The following is a 20,740-nucleotide window of genomic DNA, read 5'->3' as shown; positions in this document are numbered from 1 at the left end:
TTGGAGGAGCAGCCTCGGCCGGACGGTTATGGCTAGAAAGGATCCGTCTTGTGTAAATATGACGTCACGTTCATGCAACATACACATTAATGCAGCAGCAATATTAATAGAGAAACATCAGACATAATAGTAAAACACTGAAAGGGAACATTTGATTGCACCAGGAGCTATCTTACGACTTTTACTGCGACAACGTTGACTTGCCTGTGAATAAAAAATAAACCAGTGTTGGTGATCTTCAGTGTTGTCATTCTTCTTTGAACAGCAAGACCGCTAACAGCCTATTTCAACAATCACACTCCCTGTCATTGACATCATTAATAGATAGTTTAGCTTCTCACCATCATTTGCTGTGGCCCACTGATGTTAACGATCGTAACTGAAAGGCTGCCTGCCAAACGTAAACATTCAGCTACGTGACTTGCAAACTCCCGCGAGAGTTTTACACAAGACGGATCCTTTCTAGCCATAACTCGGCCGGACTCCGCTGCTCCTCTGTGCAGAGTCTGCAGCGGTGTGTGTCAGCGACGTGCATTCAGGGGAGGCACGGATTGGCTATCGGGAGAGTCTGGATTTATCCCGGTGGGTCGCTGCCTTTGGTGGGCCAGCTGTCACTGTGTGTTCTGGAGAATCACAGAACGGCCGGACGTCTTGGTTCGCTGAGGGCCGACACCTCCGCCCCCCGTTGACAATTCACGAGCGTCTAACCCCCCGTCGCACCTTCAAACAGAGCCCCCCCACATATCAAATCCCAATTTAACCCCTGCATGTAACCACACGTTTAATCCATCAGGGGTCAGAACTGGGCCATTTTTGGTGCTATTGATCTTAATAAATAGCAAGTTATGGAAGTTAACCCACACTTACACAAAAGTAAAATGTTCAAATGTGTTAAGGCAGAATAAGACGGCAAGTAGGTCGTAATAATGAAAAAGCGTACTTTTTATTAACATAATAAGCTTATTGGAATGAAGAACAATCTGTACACATCGACAAAAACACAATCATTAAAACACTAAAGATCTAATATGTAGCTTATTCAGTAATATATGAAAACACAGCTACAGGACACGGATCCTTTTCTCACTCTTATTTCCTGATTTCCATCTGTTAAAGTAACTCGAGTGAACCCACAGGAACATAATTTGAACGTCTTGAATTCTTAAAACCTGCGATGATATGCCGAGACAAATACCTAGCTGAAAATCTGAAAAACATTTAAAAGCAGGTCTACAGATTAAAAGCAGAATCGAGGCCACAGAAACATTTCCAACTTGTCCGTGCTGTCCCTTCTCTTCTCGTGCTCACATGGTTTCCACCCCGCGGATCCTCCGGGCCAGCTGAATGTCTCGGGGGAAGATGGTGACCCGCTTGGCGTGGATGGCACACAGGTTGGCATCCGAGAACAACAAGACCAGAAACGCCTCTGCAGCCTGGGAGGAGGAGGAGGAGAAGGAGCTGGTGTTATTTAGAAGAAATGACCTTGTTGGTTTAATAATAATAATAATAATAATAATAATAAGCTTTATTTGTATAACACGTTTCATGTATCAGGTGTAACTCAAAATGCTTTAACAATTTAAAGGTCACACATTGTGCAAAATCCACTTCTTCATGTCTCTTCTACATCAACATGTGTCCCCTCTTCTTCATGTCTCTTCTACATCAACATGTGTCCCCTCTTCTTCATGTCTCTTCTACATCAACATGTGTCCCCTCTTCTCCATGTCTCTTCTACATCAACATGTGTCCCCTCTTCTCCATGTCTCTTCTACATCAACATGTCCCCCCTCTTCTCCATGTCTCTTCTCCATCAACATGTGTCCCCTCTTCTTCATGTCTCTTCTACATCAACATGTGTCCCTTCTTCTTCATGTCTCTTCTACATCAACATGTCCCCCCTCTTCTCCATGTCTCTTCTACATCAACATGTCCCCCCTCTTCTCCATGTCTCTTCTACATCAACATGTGTCCTCTCTTCTTCATGTCTCTTCTACATCAACACGTGTCCCCTCTTCTCCATGTCTCTTCTACATCAACACGTGTCCCCTCTTCTCCATGTCTCTTCTAAATCAACATGTGTCCCTTCTTCTTCATGTCTCTTCTACATCAACATGTGTCCCCTCTTCTCCATGTCTTTTCTACATCAACATGTGTCCCCTCTTCTCCATTTCTCTTCTACATCAACATGTGTCCCCTCTTCTTCATGTCTCTTCTACATCAACATGTGTCCCCTCTTCTCCATGTCTCTTCTACATCAACATGTGTCCCCTCTTCTTCATGTCTCTTCTACATCAACATGTGTCCCCTCTGTGGAAAGAGACTCTGAAAGTTTCAGGAACAAAGATTCTCTCTCTTTTTGATCCATTTCTATAAAAACCTGTCTGAAAATGAGCTGATCAGATTTTGGCCACTTTGTGATGTCATAACGATGTTTTGTCTTGTGTACCCATTAGCCAATCAGCAACCAAGGTAACCCCCCCCACCTTATCACCTGAATCTCCTCCTAGAGCAGCGGTTTTCAAAGTGTGAGGCGCGCCTCCCCTGGGGGGCGCCAGAGAGCTTCAGGGGAGGCGCAGCGTGAGACACAAAAGAACGAGAAAAAGACGAGTAAAGTGACGCTTGCCCACTTGTGGCTGTCTGTGGAGACCGAGTTCCCCCACCTCGCCAAAAAGGCTGTAAAAGTGCTCATTCCCTTCACCTCCACCTACCTGTGTGAGTGCAGGTTTTCCGTATTGACTTTGATCAAAAGCAAGTACCGGTAAAGGCTGCAGCCAGAGTATGATCTGCGTTTATTCCTGTGTGCATCAAAGACGCAGACTCATTGTTCCCACTAAAGTAGGGGTGAGTGTAATAAGGAGGCAAAGTTGACGTTCAGTGTGTTGCCGGGAGCATATAAGGATTTATCCACCATGTTGAAAATGTTAAAAAAAAAAATGTCTTGAGAACACGGCGTGCGGAAATATACGGGTCGTGCTGCAGCTAGATGTTACTGATGCAATATGGTTGAGACCATTCGGGCTTATTCTAGAGGGGTGCAAGGAATAGTCCAAGTAGTGGGGGATTTGTATACAATATGTTTAAAACATAAAAATAAAAAGGTTTAAAAAAGTTATTGTTTAATGTTTTAAGGAGGTGACGCTACTCAGCCAATCAAATCAGTGCAGTCAGCACGATAGATTCAAACACACAGAGACGAGACAAGAGGAGAGAAACAGTCGGAGTAATTTCAAATGGCGGAAGGTAGAACAACATTCATAATTAAGTAAATGCAACACCCTTTTCACCCCGGTTACACTTTCCATTTGCCCTGTACGATGGGCACTGTAAGTGATGAAAGTGGGGGATGTTGGCTTATCTGGCGCCCGCAGCTCACAGCCAAAGTGCGAGGGAGAGAGAGAGCGAGGGAGAGAGAGAGAGAGGGCGCACCGGTACCAGATTTAAGAAGTAGATGTTTCTACAACCAGGGTGGAGGAGAGCTCTCCTGTCAGACTGAGAAGCTCAGTGAGGTAAAGGACTGAGGGCTTAGATAGTTCACTTTAGTCTAAGTTATCTCAGTGGGTCTCAAACGTTTTGACCACAAATTATGTAAACACATATTTCCAAGGCACTTCTTTATAATTATTAGGATAAATAAAAACTGGTTTGAAATCATTCCAATGTATACTATAGGACAGTAAAACAAAAATATTGTTTAAAGTTGGAGAGATACACAAATATGCATGAATAAATAAATGTTAACTAGGTAAAATAAGATATAAATGAACAACAAAAATAAAATAAGCTACATTTATTTGTTATTGGCTATGGTAGGTTATTGGTTATGTTCACATACTTATTTGGTTATTAAAATGTAAACCGATCTTTTTCATATGGGCGTTTTAGAGTTGTACCCCCTAGATCAGGTCTCTAGTAATTGTGTGCTCAAAGTGCACCAGATTGAAGCATTTTACTGTAAAATGTTCAATCTGGTGCACTTTGAAATACTCCCCCTAGAGGATGTGACGTCCACCCCCCAATTCAAACATGTTCATACAATACTGAATACATTTGAATCCATTTTGACGTCTATTACCTATGTCAATAAGTTTCAGTTTTTGTAGTGTGTTTGTCTTTTGTAGAGATTTTTCATTTATTCTTTATAAAATCTCGCCTCGGGCAGCAAATTGTCTAGAACCGGCCCTGGTACTAGGCCTCAATAGCCTTTCTTTTGCTGGCAGACACATAGAAACAAATTGGCGGGGCGCACTTCACACTAAAAAATGTCACTATGCTGGGCCCACGTGCCTTAGCACCGCTGCTATGACTCCATCCTAGGGGAAACACTGAATAAGGACGTTAGCTTGGAGGTGGAGGAACCGGCTTACCTCCTGCAAAGCCAGCAGAGCGTAGACCTGCCACCTCAAGGACTCCCCGGAGAAAGTCTGGCACACCTCACGGACCTGAAACAAGGAACTGAGATGTAACAAACGAGGCTGCGGTCACACCGGTCTCAGGAGGTCATGGGATTCAGAACACATCTGCTCCAAAACAAACGGGGGGCAGCATTTCAGCTCCATACATCTTACATTTACAGTCATACATACTACTACTAATAACTAGCTTAATAAATACATCTGTTAAATGTTCTTAAAAAAGGTCAAAAAAACTTCAATAGCAGGAATATAGGCTCATAATATACTGTATACATATGATAGTATATATAATATACAGAAGAATTGCAAATTGTAATCAGGAGGGAGAAACTCAACTATGAAGCAGTGAGTTCTCTGCCAGCTGAGGGGAGCTGTTGAAAAGGGTTATGGCAGAAGGCATAAGTAACGGCCCGTCCACACTACAGCTTCAAAAACGGTTTCCAACGCGTCTGCCCATTCACTTTGAATGGGGTGACGTCACGTTGCCTCGCTTTTCGCCGAACTGAATTGTGGGTAGCAGAGCGGAGCTTTCCTGGCGTTTCAGGCTGCAAAAGTTGAGCAATGTTCAACTTCTGAAGCTTCTGAAGCTTTCGGTGGAAGCGTCTGCCAATCAAATCATATGCCAGTACAAGCTCTAGCCAATCAAACCGCTGCTTGTGTGTCAGGGGCGGGAGATTCATGTGATTGGTTGTTGGTTGAGTTTCAGACACGCCCGCCGGCAAGCTTTTTTTGAAGCTGTAGTGTGGACGGGCCGTAAGTGTTTCTACAGAGAGCAGTTCCCCAGGTCATCTTCTCTTAAATACAGAGACCTTCTCCTCTCCATGGTTTCCTGATGTTCACTCACCAGGCGGGAGAAGGGAGCCTTCCTCAGCAGAAGGTCGGAGGACTTCTGGTATTTGCGGATCTCCATTAACGCTCGGGTCCCTGGGCGAAACCTTCTCTTCCTGGGAGACACTGGGGCCCTCGCTGGGAAACAGATACAGAGACTTTCAGTGTGTATGGGATGGCAGGACTTTCCTCTTAGCTAATGACAACTCTCCTTTTGAACACCAGGACATCTACATACAGCTTGGATAAAAGAGCTTATGGAGCAGGCTTTAAAATACTTGTTTAGCTAACCTGCCGTGTTTTTTAACTTGAGTTTAGTTTAGATAAAGGCAGGGACTTCCTTAAAGGTCACCTATCATACTACTTCCCTGATGGCTCCCACAGGATTGTTGATATCCTCGTGGATTCATCTTCTTATTACAGACACATGCATTTCCTAACATTTGGTCTACCTGTTGTAAATGTATTATCTCTTTGATTTACACACGGCATCTATTGCACGTCTGTCCGTCCTGGGAGAGGGATCCCTCCTCTGTTGCTCTCCCTGAGGTTTCTCCCATGTTCCCCTTTAAACTGAGGGTTTTCTCTGGAAGTGTTTCCTTGTACGATGTGAAGGTCTAAGGAAATAGGGTCTAAGGACAGAGGGTCTAAGGACAGAGGGTGTCGTATTGTCATACTGATATTCTGTACAAACTGTGCTGTTGTATTTGCTGTAAAGTGTCTCTACTGTAGGCTATTTTTATTATATGTACATCACTTTGGCTCCACCAAAAATCGTTTAAAAATGTGCTATATAAATAAAACTGATTTGATATTATACAAAATCCACTTCTCCATGTCTCTTCTACATCAACATGTGTCCCCTCTTCTTCATGTCTCTTCTACATCAACATGTGTCCCCTCTTCTCCATGTCTCTTCTACATCAACATGTGTCCCCTCTTCTCCATGTCTCTTCTACATCAACATGTGTCCCCTCTTCTTCATGTCTCTTCTACATCATCATGTGTCCCCTCTTCTTCATGTCTCTTCTACATCAACATGTGTCCCCTCTTCTTTATGTCTCTTCTACATCAACATGTGTCCCCTCTTCTCCATGTCTCTTCTACATCAACATGTGTCCCCTCTTCTTAATGTCTCTTCTACATCAACATGTGTCCCCTCTTCTTCATGTGTCTTCTACATCAACATGTGTCCCCTCTTCTTCATGTCTCTTCTACATCAACATGTGTCCCCTCTTCTCCATGTCTCTTCTACATCAACATGTGTCCCCTCTTCTTCATGTCTCTTCTACATCAACATGTGTCCCCTCTTCTTCATGTCTCTTCTACATCAACATGTGTCCCCTCTTCTTCATGTCTCCTCTACATCAACATGTGTCCCCTCTTCTTCATGTCTCTTCTACATCAACATGTGTCCCCTCTTCTTCATGTCTCTTCTACATCAACATGTGTCCCCTCTTCTTCATGTCTCCTCTACATCAACATGTGTCCCCTCTTCTTCGTGTCTCTTCTACAACAACATGTGTCCCCTCTTCTTCATGTCTCCTCTACAACAACATGTGTCCCCTCTTCTTCATGTCTCTTCTACATCAACATGTGTCCCCTCTTCTCCATGTCTCTTCTACAACAACATGTGTCCCCTCTTCTTCATGTCTCTTCTACATCAACATGTGTCCCCTCTTCTTCATGTCTCTTCTACATCAACATGTGTCCCCTCTTCTCCATGTCTCTTCTACAACAACATGTGTCCCCTCTTCTTCATGTCTCTTCTACATCAACATGTGTCCCCTCTTCTCCATGTCTCTTCTACATCAACATGTGTCCCCTCTTCTTCATGTTTCCTCTACAACAACATGTGTCCCCTCTTCTTCATGTCTCCTCTACAACAACATGTGTCCCCTCTTCTTCATCAACATGTGTCCCCTCTTCTTCATGTCTCTTCTACATCAACATGTGTCCCCTCTTCTTCATGTCTCTTCTACATCAACATGTGTCCCCTCTTCTTCATCAACATGTGTCCCCTCTTCTTCATGTCTCTTCTACATCAACATGTGTCCCCTCTTCTTCATGTCTCTTCTACATCAACATGTGTCCCCTCTGTGTAAAGAGACTCTGAAAGTTTCAGGAACAAAGATTCTCTCTCTTTTTGATCCATTTCTATAAAAACCTGTCTGAAAACGAGCTGATCAGATTTTGGCCACTGTATGATGTCATAACGATGTTTTGTCTTGTGTAACCATTAGCCAATCAGCAACCAAGGTAACCCCCCCCCCCCCTTATCGGTTAAGGCTAGAAAGGATTCGTCTTGTGTAAATATGACGTCACGTTCTTGTTGTAACTCTCGTTGTAATCGGAGAGGCTCGGAAACACATTTACTGCGACAACGTTGACTTGCCTGTGAATAAAAAATAAACCATAGTGTTGGTGATCGACAGTGTTGTCATTGTTCTTTGAACAGCAAGACCGCTAACACCCTATTTCAACAATCACACTCCCTGTCATTGACATCATTAATAGATAGTTTAGCTTCTCACCATCATTTGCTGTGGCCCACTGATGTTAACGATCGTAACTGAAAAGCTGCCTGCCAAACGTAAACATTCAGCTACGTGACTTGTAAACTCCCGCGAGAGTTTTACACAAGACGGATCCTTTCTAGCCATAGCCCCCCTTATCACCTGAATCTCCTCCGAGAGCACCATTGAGTTCTTTGTAACCAAATGTCTCTCAGAGGGGCGTGGGGAGGGGCTCCTTATTTTCATCTAAAGTAACAGACAGAGAATCAGCACTTTGGAAACAGGGCTAAAACAGAGGGGATTATGGGTAATGCTGCAATGATCTGTTTGGTGGTTCAGCCAATCAGAGACAGGTTCTGTATATATCTGAGACCTGTGATATATTGATGAGAAACAGTACGATAGGGGACCTTTAAGTGACAGGATCATAACTATTAATCAGCCCGGCCAACCTTCTCTCACCTGGTGCTCCAACTGGCGGTCCACTCAACCTCGGGGACCGGGGAGATGAAGCGGGGGTCGCTCTGGCGGGGCGACGTACGGGGACTTTGTCCTTCCGGCGGCTGACTGAAGTTTCGGGATGCATCTTCTTCAACACCGAGACCAGGACCAGAAGAATCAGGACTGACTGTAGGACATTACATGCTTCATTAATCAAACCTTCAAGTCTTTATACAACCTGGATACTTTTAATACAATCATTCTTCCAATGTGCTGGTTATACCTAAACTAATTCCAATAACAGTGACTTAGATCAGGTTTTATTCATATAGGTGTTGTTGAGTCATACGTCTCTCCTCCATGGGGGGTTCAAATGTCCCATCAGCCATAGCACAGGGCCCGAGACTTTACAATTAAACACTGTAATGATGACTCAAGCTTGTCAAAATATATTTTCCCTATAGTTTTGTCTCTCTTCAATATTTTGTCAAGATCTAACGGTAATCCCTGACTCTGATCACAACATAAGTAAGATACTCTAGGTCAGAGGTGTCCAAACTACGGCCTGGGGGCCAACTGTGGCCCTGGGTCCACTTTTAATCAGCCCTCAGCTAATTCTAAAAGTAGAATGGAATTTATAAAACGGACAAGTCAAATCAAGCAATCTGATTGGTTCTTAGCCGTGATATACTGAGCGTATACCACGGGTAGAATTGTAAGTTACTTTTCACAACAAGTCAGTATCCCTCCGCGTCTGAGAAAAACAGTATACCTTTGGGTTGAAAAGCAAGCAGTTTTTCGTACTGGAACAAGAAAGCAGCGGAGAAGTAACGGGGCAGAAGCCCTCCTTTTTGACACAGCGGTCCAGACATAAACATCAAACGGCAAAACATATTCAGTGTGCAGTTCCTTTGGCATTAGGGCAGGGATATCTAGATACTTTTGAAGGTTTAACATAATGAATTGTGCTACTTTTAAAGCAAGCAACGATGTTTTCAAATCTGTAATCAAAGAGGTCCGCAAACACGCTATCGACCAATCAGATTGCTTGATTTGACTTGTCAGTTTTATAAATATATTTAAATTTCTTCCGTTACGAAACAAACTTACAAAGCATAAAATGGAAACATTTAAGATTAACTTCGACCTCCGGGGGGGTCTTACTATAGTATGGAGGAGTGGATTGAGCAGTGCCTATCTCCAGAAAAAAAAGCACCTAAACTACGACATGCAGAGCTACGTGAAGAGCAGGTAGACCAACTGGAAAAGTACCACCATTCAAAAGCTTTCTGATGCGGGTCTTGAAACAAAGCAGAGAAATTATGACCGTTAGTGGCCACAGGTGCGAAGCTCTCTCCAGAGCTACTGGAAGCCCAATCTCGGGGACGGGAGAAAGTGGAGCAATATTCTCGCCCCGCCAAGCAACAGCCTCGAACAACCTCAACCTATACAAGTGACCACGTAAGCCATGCTACTGATGCTGGACAGTTTTTCAGTGGATGCACAATAAACAGCAACATACACATTAATGTAAATAAACAGCCAAATAATGGATCAACGCTCTCTGTCTAATATGTTCGCTTGCTGTTAGTGTTGTTGCATAGCAACCACCTTGCACTATGTTTTGTGCAGAAGGCAACGGAGGGACTATTTTATTTTGAACATCATTATTTACTAATAAAAACTATTTCAATTAGAGTGTGTATTCTTCTTTCATATTGCCACACTTGGTAACCGTTTTATAAAAGTAATAGCTCACTTCAGGCCGTGGTATATTTGGAGGAGGGGCTCTGTAAGGAAATCTGAAGGAAGAGGCAGATTTTTTCCGGCTGTGTACTTTCAAATTCTAGCGCACTCGAGCTGGTTTCTCCATTCTTACCGACCCTACCTTTAACTCTTTTTAGGGTGCAGCTATAGGTTTTATTTATTTCAAAGTGGCCCATTTTAATAATATTTTTTTACCTTTTACCTTTACCAAATGTGCAGAGGACTCCCCAAGTGCTGTGTTTAATTTATTTTAAAGTAGGCCTCTGTATTATTTTTAATTCTCCTTATAGGAGTTCTTTGTTTCTTATTAGAGGTTAACAGTTTTATATAATGTAATAAATAGCGTAATAAATGCAAAAAAAACTGTAGTTTTTGTCTGATATAACAATAAATACAACTTTATTAGCTATCAAGCTATGAAATATGTTTTGCGGCTCCAGACAAAAAAATGTTTGGGAAAAAGGAGCAACATGGCTCTTTTGATCAAAAAGGTTGCAGACCCCTGAGCTAACCTAACAACTAGCATAACATTGCTGTGTCAACTGCAAACCGCTTTAATTCCCTTTAAATATGGGGAAAATAGTATGTAGGCCTACATGTTTACGTTTACGCCTCTTTAATAAACATAGATATATATTTTCTTACTCAATAAAGTAACTGTAGACTTACCTGTTTAGCAATTTCCACGAATTCTGTTTTCTAAAACGCTTTAACGGAAAATTCAGCACATCAACAACCAACTGAAATTCAAACTACTCGTTTTCCCCGGATCCACCAATCAGCGTTCAACAAGTGGGCGGGGTTAACTATTTGGGAGCGCTTGGTGAGTTATATCTACACTCTCTAAATGGGCGGGGATAAGATTGACAGTGCATTGAGTTTGGTTCGGTAACGGTGTATGTATACACTGGGCTGAAGCTATATTGTATTAAGCGCATCTTAAAGTTGGATGACCAGTCTTTTACAAAGTAATTCGGACCCACGCATCAGGCCGACTGTTTTGACCATACTCTATTTATACATTCTATAATTTTGACCTATAATAGGATTATAAAACATATAATGGACTGCTCAAAGTTGCTACTGGTTATTCATTCTTTTTCTTATAATTTTTACATAAAACAGATCAATTGATGTCGTGTGTATGTGTTTTTTAAGAGGAAGAAAAATGTGTCTTGCTTATTTAATATACAAATAATGTATTGCAAAACTACTTCATACAATGATAATTTAAAGATACTAAGCAACATATTCCAAATCCATTCAACACACCAAATTATATTTTTTATTTAGTACATTGATGAATTAGGCTACAACATATTTAAAAGGTTTTGGTCCACGAGGATACTTGTTTTATTGCATTTTTATTCAGTGTCCATGATCTGAACAGACTCGTCGACCACGACCAGAGGGAAGGGGGTCACAGTTTTGGTCAGGACCGCCGTGGTGCCAGGCTTATATCTGTACTGTCCCTCTCTGAAAAAGACAAGAAGGAGAAAAAGTCTTATTATGTGTTGCTTAAAGTTCTCTGTAAAGTTAAAACTGCAGGGTCAAACAGTGCTGGAGCCAGGAGGTAGCAGTTCCAGCAGAGAGCCCCAAACGTTCCTTTCCCCTCATGAACCAGCTCTGACTGGAGGATCCCAAGGCGCTCCCAGGCCAGAGAAGAGATATAATCCCTCCACCTGGTTCTAGGTCTACCCCTCGGTCTCCTCCCAGCTGGACGTGCCTGGAACACCTCCCTAGGGAGGCGCCCAGGTGGCATCCTAACTAGGTGCCCTAACCACCTCAACTGGCTCCTTTCGACGCAAAGGAGGAGCAGTTAAACTCTGAGTCCCTCTCGGATGACTGAACTTCTCACCTTATCCCTAAGGGAGACGCCAGCCACCCTGCGGAGGAAACCCATCTCGGCCTCTTGTACAATGTAGCTTATGAGCATATTAAAACCTTTGAATCTTGAGGAATTTAACTGGAATTCCTCCCATTAGTCAGAGACTTTGAAAGGTTCCTGGACACGTGGACCGGCACAGACAAACGCTGATTGAGTCTTAAAACATCTTTTGGATAATATAAAAAAATATCAAAATAAGAGTTTATTTTTCCGTGGGAACAAATAAGGTAAGATAAGCAGCATAAAACATTACATTACATTACATGTCACTTGTTAGACGCTTTTATCCAAAGAGACTTACATACTCAATACTGTGGGCAATCCCCACAGGAGCAGTTTGGGGTGAAGTGTCTCAGGGACACAACGACATGCTGACTGCAGTGGGGTTTGAACCTGTGACACCCTGATCCAAACACCTACGCACAACCCACTGCGCCACACGCATAAAAGACATGGCATTGTACAATACAAATTAAAAAAGACTAGAAATAAACAAGAAAGTAGAAAATATACATGTTGAATTTACAAATTAACAATAGCAAAAACTAAATATAAAGCAAGTTATTATGTATACTTAAGTATGTGAGGGATGGAATATAAAATATTAAACTGAATATATAAACGTAAATATGTACAAATATTAAATTGAGAACCCAAACAGGTCGAAAAGCCTTCATGACGGCTCACCGTTTGCCCTTCATGGATGGCTTGTCGTATCCTCGCAGCATCTCCACTCCGGCCTCAGTGATGATGCACAGGTCCACGTTGCTTCCTGACCCCAGGTCACAGAAGATCCCCGCCGTGATGGCTTCTCGTACGAGCTGCTTCGCCTCCTCTCGCTGAACGGGGAGAAGCAGGAAGAGAATAAAAAAGCTATTGAGACATAATTATAAAAGAGGATACAAGTTAGTAGGTACTGAACATTTGCAAAATCCTCTGCGCTGTAAAAATGTGAAATCTTGTATATTTGTCAAATGTCTAGTCAGAATAAGTCTTTACACTTTATATAAGACCTAATTACTTAAAGGTCCCATGTCATGCTTTCCTGGTTATCACCCGTCCCCTTGTGTGTTATGAAGGTTTTCCTGCATGTAAACGGTCTGCAGAGTCAAAACCCTCAAAGTACACCCTGTAGGGAGTAAAACTCTAACACAGAGAAGACCTGTCTATCCATTCTGACATCTTGACTTGTTGTTGTATCCTTGTTGGTAGATGTTTATACAACAGCTATACATCTCCATGATCACATCATTTGCAACGCACAACATGCCTTCAGTGATTATAGTCAGCCTCACCTCCATGTTGGGTTTGAATCTGTCCTCAAACACAGAGACAGCAGCCGCAGCTCCAGATCCTGAAAACACAATCCAACATGTTTGTTTTACACCTTCCAGCCTGGTCAGCACCAGAGATAGTAAGAGTACACACTTCCTTTACTCAAGTAGAAGTACAGATACTCGTGTTTAAAAATACTCTGGTGAAAGTAGAAGTACTGACTGAACTTCTTCACTCAAGTCAAAGTAAAGAGGCTTTGAAATGTACTTCAGTAAAAAGTACCCATAACTAGCAGCTGTTTTAAAGAGTACCTGACCTCCCTTTATATTAATAGAACAATAATGTCATTGTTAGCTAATGAATGTTTCCATGGTGACCAACGGCAACATGACAACGTTTCCATTGGTCCCTCTTCTTTAGAGAAGACCAGGAAATGATGGATACACGGATCGTGTTCAAATCAATAGGCACGCAATGACTCTAAATAATAATGATCACGCCACCAAACACACATTCAGACTAAAGGAACCAGCCTGTTTGGAAAATGAGAGAAGTAGAAAGTACAGGTATTTGGGTTCAACATGTAAGAAGTAGAAAGTACAGGTATTTGAGTTCAACATGTAAGAAGTAGAAAGTACAGGTATTTGAGTTCAACATGTGAGAAGTAGAAAGTACAGGTTTTTGTGTTCAACATGTGAGAAGTAGAAAGTACAGGTATTTGAGTTCAACATGTGAGAAGTAGAAAGTACAGGTATTTGTGTTCAACATGTAAGAAGTAGAAAGTACAGGTATTTGTGTTCAACATGTAAGAAGTAGAAAGTACAGGTATTTGTGTTCAACATGTAAGAAGTAGAAAGTACAGGTATTTGTGTTCAACATGTAAGAAGTAGAAAGTACAGGTATTTGTGTTCAACATGTAAGAAGTAGAAAGTACAGGTATTTGAGTTCAACATGTAAGAAGTAGAAAGTACAGGTATTTGTGTTCAAAATGTAAGAAGTCAAAGTAAAAAGTCGTCAGAAAAATAAGTAGTGGAGTAAAGTACTCATACCGGAACAATGTACTTAAGTACAGGAACGAAGTATTTGTACTCCACTACCTCCCACCTCCTGTCAGCACACACAGAGTATACAGGGCAGGGGACTCTTACCCATGGTGAGGAAAGGCAGTTTGTCGTAGGAGCCGTGGGGGTAAACGCTGTACAGCTGAGGTCCCGTCACATCCACACCTCCAACGATCAGAGAGGCACCGATTTGACCCTGGTACCTGAGAAACAACCAGACATCAGTACAGCATGCTTTCTCTGGGAGGAACGCGTCCGCCTGCACATGCATGGATATCAATACAGTAAGAGACTGAAGAGACAATCAGGCTGTTTCAAAGTGAAATACGTCAATCAATCAAACAGTGTTTATTTATATAGCCCAATATCACACACGTTACATTTGTCTCAGTGGACTTCACAGTTTGTACAGAATATCAATACGACACCCTCTGTCCTTAGACCCTCACATCGGGCAAGTAAACTTCGAAAGAAACCTCACAGTTAAGAAATGGAAGAAACCTCGAGGAGAGCAACAGAGGAGGGATCCCTCTCCCAGGACGGACAGACGTGCAATAGATGTCGTGTGTAACTCTGTCTGCTCACCTGAACAGCATCTGTTTCAGCTGCCGGGTCACCATGGTGACGAGTGCAGGTCGCCCGGTGTTGAGCATGTGCAGCTCCACGTTGGAAGACATGATCTGCGTGGTGACGTCAGCGTCTGCAGCGACGCCGGCTCCACAGCAGCTGAAGGACAGGGGACAGCTTCTTAAAGCGCTTTCTACTGCTGCAGATAACTTCAGAACCAAACTCTGACAAGTCAGGTATTACCTCAATAAATGGGCAAACCCTCCACCCTCTAAAACTATTTTTTTAATAATCCTTTTACACGAGTAACCTGACTACAATTCACTTAACGCAGGGGTTTCCAAACTCAAGGACTTCATTGTATGTGGCCCGCAAGAGCTTGCAAAGAATAAAATATTTTTATTATACGATTACACGCCGCTTAACAGAAGCACGTTGCCCATAAACTACATGTCCCACAATGCATCTCATTTTGTGACATGTGCACTGAAGAGACTTGCAATTATTTTCCCTAGACTTCTGCTTTCAGACGTAGTTATTTATGAAGTTATTACTCTATCTGATAATAATCCAATGCAGAGGCAACGATCTAATATAATACATTATGTTATATTTATTATATATCTTTATATGTATATTCATATAATCTTAAAGTTACAACCGGCCCTTTGAGTGCAACCATAATGCTGATGTGGCCCGATTGAGTTTGTCTTTCTCATGGATTCTTAAACACAAGCACAGGAAGAGCCTGTAAGTATATATATACATATGTACTAGTAGAAAGGACATGAATAACAAAGAATACTCAAGATCAAATGTTCCAGATAAGGTACACTGTTCTATAAAAGACCCATATTACAGTAGCAGATATATACATATGATGTATATAAATTACTGTTGTGCAAAATGTTTATTGTTATGGAGAAGGAGAAACTGAAACTGAAACTATGAGGCAGTGAGTTCTCTGTCAGACAGATTGAACAACACAGTATGATGTCAATGTATGTAATACAAACACCTTGAGGAGTGTATAAGGAATAAAGGTCAAATGATAGCGCAAGCAATACTGTGAGATGCTGGGTTAGGGTCAGAGGTGGGAAGTAGTGGAGTACAAATACTTTGTTAACTTACTGTACTTAAGTACATTTTTCAGTACTTTACTCCACTACTTATTTTTCTGACAACTTTTTACTTTGACTTCTTACATTTTGAACTCAAATACCTGTACTTTCTACTTCTTACATGTTGAACCCAAATACCTGTACTTTCTACTTCTTACATGTTGAACACAAATACCTGTACTTTCTACTTCTTACATGTTGAACCCAAATACCTGTACTTTCTACTTCTTACATGTTGAACTCAAATACCTGTACTTTCTACTTCTTACATGTTGAACACAAATACCTGTACTTTCTACTTCTTACATGTTGAACCCAAATACCTGTACTTTCTACTTCTTACATGTTGAACACAAATACCTGTACTTTCTACTTCTTACATGTTGAACTCAAATACCTGTACTTTCTACTTCTTACATGTTGAACACAAATACCTGAACTTTCTACTTCTCACATTTTCCAAACAGGCTGGTTCCTTTAGTCTGAATGTGTGTTTGGTGGCGTGATCATTATTATTTAGAGTCATTGCGTGCCTATTGATTTGAACACGATCCGTGTACCCATCATTTCCTGGTCTTCTCTAAAGAAGAGGGACCAATGGAAACGTTGTCATGTTGCCGTTGTTCAGCATGGAAACATTCATTAGCTAACAATGACATTATTGTTCTATTAATATAAAGGGAGGTCAGGTACTCTTTAAAACAGCTGCTAGTTATGGGTACTTTTTACTGAAGTACATTTCAAAGCCTCTTTACTTTGACTTGAGTAAAGAAGTTTAGTCAGTACTTCTACTTTCACCAGAGTATTTTTAAACACGAGTATCTGTACTTCTACTTGAGTAAAGGATGTGTGTACTTTTGCCCTCTCTGGTTAGGGTAGAACTGGCCTGTGTGTTGTCTCAGTAAACGGTGGCTCTACTCACTAGATGTTGGGAGCGATGAAGTGGATCTTCATGCAGTTTTTATCTGCCACCACCATGTCGTCTGTAGCCCGGGTGTCAGCTCCCAGGATCACTCCATCCTGAGAGAGAGGAGAGAGAGAGTCAGCACACCTCATATCAAGAGTGAACAATGCTGCTCCAAAAACAGGTACAAATATAATAAAAACAAGGTGTGTTTGTGTTCGGAAAATTCTGAATGTCCTCTTCCAACATCAGAGTCCACATGATATCAAAGGTATCCCAACTGTAGCTGTGAACATGACAGGATGTGTGATTACCTAGAAGAGCATCAGGACTGTTTGAGGCATATGATAGCTATGTGATTAACATGATGATTCAGCCTCTATGGAGAGAGACATGTGACAAGCATGATCATTTCTGACGTGGAGCTAATCTGAAGTAAACATTGAATACTGCTTTCTATTCCTCCATCTTGTGACTGTGGAACTCCCTCTCTTGGATATCAGCATGTGAAGGACACTGTTCAGGAACTAGTTGATGCTCTGTATGTGATGACTACTTCCATTCTGGAGAGGATCACAGATACATGGATCCTGAGGTTCAAGCTCAAGCCGGTGTCGAGTGAGATTTTTCTAACAGCTTGTAATAAGTGAACAAATCTGCCAATAGAAGTCCAAAATAGCTTCAGTTAGATAAATCAGATCTTATAATTAGCTGGGAAAACTTATTTCGAACTATATTTAATTATTGTAACAGAATTAGGGAAGTTGTTATAAAAAAAAGGCAGAAACGCTTAGACGTTTTCTGATGTTAGTTGTGGATTTTCCTATAAAATAAGATGTTTTTAAGAGAGCTTAAGATGCCTTGTCTAAAAAAAGGACTTAAGTTATGAGGTCTTATATCAAGTGTAAACATATATTCTGACTAGATATAAGATTAATATACTTTAGGGCTGAACGATTAATCGATTTTAAATTGAAATCGCGATTTGAAATGATGCAATTATCAAATCGCAAAGCCTGCGATTCTTTTTTGTTTTTGTTTTTAAATAAAAAAATCGTTCTTCTTGTGTGTCAGTCCTCCACACCAATCAGAAGTGCTGTGCTCCACATGTACCAGTCATTGTTAACCAATCAGAAGTGCTGTGCTCCACATGTACCAGTCATTGTTAACCAACCAGAAGTGGCCCATGATAGAAGGTGATAGACAGATTGATCCAATCACCTGCCAAGTATTTTTGAAATACTTTTCCAAATGGCTTCCAATGGAGCGTTCCTAGATGATTTGGTGAACCATCTGAGTCAGGTTAGTAATGCTCCATCACATGTTTCTATTACAGGGGGAGTCTGAAACTGAAGCTTGACTTTAAAGCAACCCAACGGAAGTTTCATGTAAGTTTAGTTCTTTCACTCGTAGCTCGGGCTGCGGGGGTGCTAGAGACGGGAGCACGTTGATACGACCTTCCTAGCCGGAGATATGGCCGCATTTTACAATAAATTTCCGTTGGGTCGCTTAAAAACAAATATCGCAAATTGAATCGCAATATCTGTCAGAAAAATCGCAATTAGATTATTTCCCCAAATCGTGCAGCCCTAATATACTTGGCAAGGTTTCACATTTTTGCTTTGTGCTGCCGACGTACAGAGCGACCAGGAGCAGCAACTTCTAAAATAAATGTGTTGAGTGTTAGTTTCTTACAGGTAAAGTCAGAGATACTTGCTTCATCCCCATCTGAAGAATTGTTTCAGGTGAAAAATGTAATGAGGAAACATTTATTTTTAATATGTTGAAAGTATTCCTGATGGCCTATACAAAAAATCTCTTTCCTGTATGCAGCACAAGCCAATGTACCTGCAGGATTCCTGTTTCCTTGAGTTTGTATCTTCATGGTTGATTGCACTTACTGTCGTTTCCTTATAGTGTTAGCTGAATGAAATATAATATTACATCTGTCTTCGTCCATTTTAATAAATATCGTGAAGGATATTCATAAATCATCTTTAAAATGGCATGGGTAACAAGTAGACGAAGAAGTGTTGCAACCCTCCCCAGTTTCCCCTACAGCAAAGTCATCAGGGCATATTTCCAAAAATACCATAATGTAGGTTGTGGTGGCAGTTTCCGGTCCACACTGAATGCAGACCCTCACCTTGAAAATTATCCCAGCTATGGTGGTCCCGGTCTTTCTGGCCCCTGGAGCTTTGTATCCGGACTCTGACAAGCTGGACTCCAGAACTGCATTCCTGGAAAACATGAATGAGACAGACTCCTATCAACTCCTTCAGTGTACCAGTGATATAGAGGTATAGACAGAGATGGCAAAAGTACACACATCCTTTCCTCAAGTAGAAGTACAGATACTCGTGTTTAAAAATACTCTGGTAAAAGTAGAAGTACTGACTAAACTTCTTTCCTCAAGTCAAAGTAAAGAGGCTTTGAAATGTACTTCAGTAAAAAGTACCCATAACTAGCGGCTGTTTTAAAGAGTACCTGACCTCCCTTTATATTAATAGAACAATAATGTTATTGTTAGCTAATGAATGTTTCCATGGTGACCAACGGCAACATGACAACGTTTCCATTGGTCCCTCTTCTTTAGAGAAGACCAGGAAATGATGGATACACGGATCGTGTTCAAATCAATAGGCACGCAATGACTCTAAATAATAATGATCACGCCACCAAACACACATTCAGACTAAAGGAACCAGCCTGTTTGGGAAATGAGAGAAGTAGAAAGTACAGGTATTTGAGTTCAACATGTAAGAAGTAGAAAGTACAGGTATTTGAGTTCAACATGTAAGAAGTAGAAAGTACAGGTATTTGAGTTCAACATGTAAGAAGTAGAAAGTACAGGTATTTGAGTTCAACATGTAAGAAGTAGAAAGTACAGGTATTTGAGTTCAACATGTAAGAAGTAGAAAGTACAGGTATTTGTGTTCAACATGTAAGAAGTAGAAAGTACAGGTATTTGTGTTCAACATGTAAGAAGTAGAAAGTACAGGTATTTGGGTTCAACATGTAAGAAGTAGAAAGTACAGGTATTTGTGTTCAACATGTAAGAAGTAGAAAGTACAGGTATTTGAGTTCAACATGTAAGAAGTAGAAAGTACAGGTATTTGTGTTCAACATGTAAGAAGTAGAAAGTACAGGTATTTGTGTTCAACATGTAAGAAGTAGAAAGTACAGGTATTTGAGTTCAACATGTAAGAAGTAGAAAGTACAGGTATTTGAGTTCAACATGTAAGAAGTAGAAAGTACAGGTATTTGTGTTCAACATGTAAGAAGTAGAAAGTACAGGTGTTTGTGTTAAAAAAAAAGTAAAAAGTCGTCAGAAAAATAAGTAGTGGAGTAAAGTACTGATACCAGAAACATTTACTTAAGTACAGTAACAAAGTATTTGTACTCCACTACTTCCCACCTCTGGGTATAGAGAGGGTAAAGGCAGAGCTACATGTGCACAGATATCGTCATGGCAGATTGGAGTCACTCAGTATTCCCTCCACCATTTTAGCAGTGACAGTAACAAAGGGACAATAGCTGTTGGTTTACCTGCGGGTGTTCTCGAAGCAGAATCCTCCAGTCTGAATCTCACAGGGCTTCGCGGTGTGCAGCATGTTCTCAGAGAGCAGAGCTGAGGGTGAACACGGGGATCAAAACCTTCAACTAAAGCCCTCAGAAGTCAAGCGGAGTGTCAGCACTTCTCAGGTTTTTACTTTTACTTTCACTTCTTTACCACAAGCCAAGCCTTCCTGCTCTCCACTGTAAAACATATCCACACTCCTATCAAAAAATATCAACACTCATCAGCCATTTGTTCGCATTTTGAGTTTGAAATAGGATGAACAGAGATGTGTTTTGTTGACACTTCACTTTTCTCCCAGTTCAACTTTAATTTTTTTCTCCTGGATCAAATCTCTCAGGTTAGGAGTAAAGGAGGGGTCTCTGCCTCTAACTGTA

General features: G+C 41.3%; 2 protein-coding genes across 2 annotated transcripts; both read right to left on the bottom strand.

Moving 5' to 3' along the window:
- Positions 1-924: 924 nt before the first annotated feature.
- On the bottom strand, positions 925-10,784 carry cenpa (histone H3-like centromeric protein A). The gene is made up of 5 exons (XM_079659874.1): positions 10,637-10,784; positions 8,222-8,387; positions 5,260-5,381; positions 4,368-4,442; positions 925-1,433 (listed from the first exon to the last, which is right to left on the bottom strand). Exons 2-5 carry the CDS (start codon positions 8,343-8,345, stop codon positions 1,305-1,307), a joined length of 450 nt encoding a protein of 149 aa, XP_079516000.1. The 5' UTR covers positions 8,346-8,387; positions 10,637-10,784; the 3' UTR covers positions 925-1,304.
- A 454-nt stretch (positions 10,785-11,238) lies between these two features.
- On the bottom strand, positions 11,239-20,524 carry psmb10 (proteasome 20S subunit beta 10). Its single transcript, XM_079656760.1, has 8 exons — positions 20,333-20,524; positions 18,930-19,023; positions 16,802-16,899; positions 14,777-14,917; positions 14,279-14,394; positions 13,151-13,209; positions 12,543-12,694; positions 11,239-11,443 (listed from the first exon to the last, which is right to left on the bottom strand). The coding sequence occupies exons 1-8, from the start codon at positions 20,395-20,397 to the stop codon at positions 11,332-11,334; spliced, it is 837 nt and encodes a 278-aa protein (XP_079512886.1). The 5' UTR covers positions 20,398-20,524; the 3' UTR covers positions 11,239-11,331.
- Positions 20,525-20,740: the final 216 nt, after the last annotated feature.

This window comes from Notothenia rossii (genome assembly GCF_949606895.1).
Source record: "Notothenia rossii genome assembly, chromosome: 11".
Lineage (NCBI taxonomy): Eukaryota > Metazoa > Chordata > Actinopteri > Perciformes > Nototheniidae > Notothenia > Notothenia rossii.
Note: the sequence above shows the minus strand (reverse complement) of the source record. Positions and strands in the feature narration are given on the sequence as shown.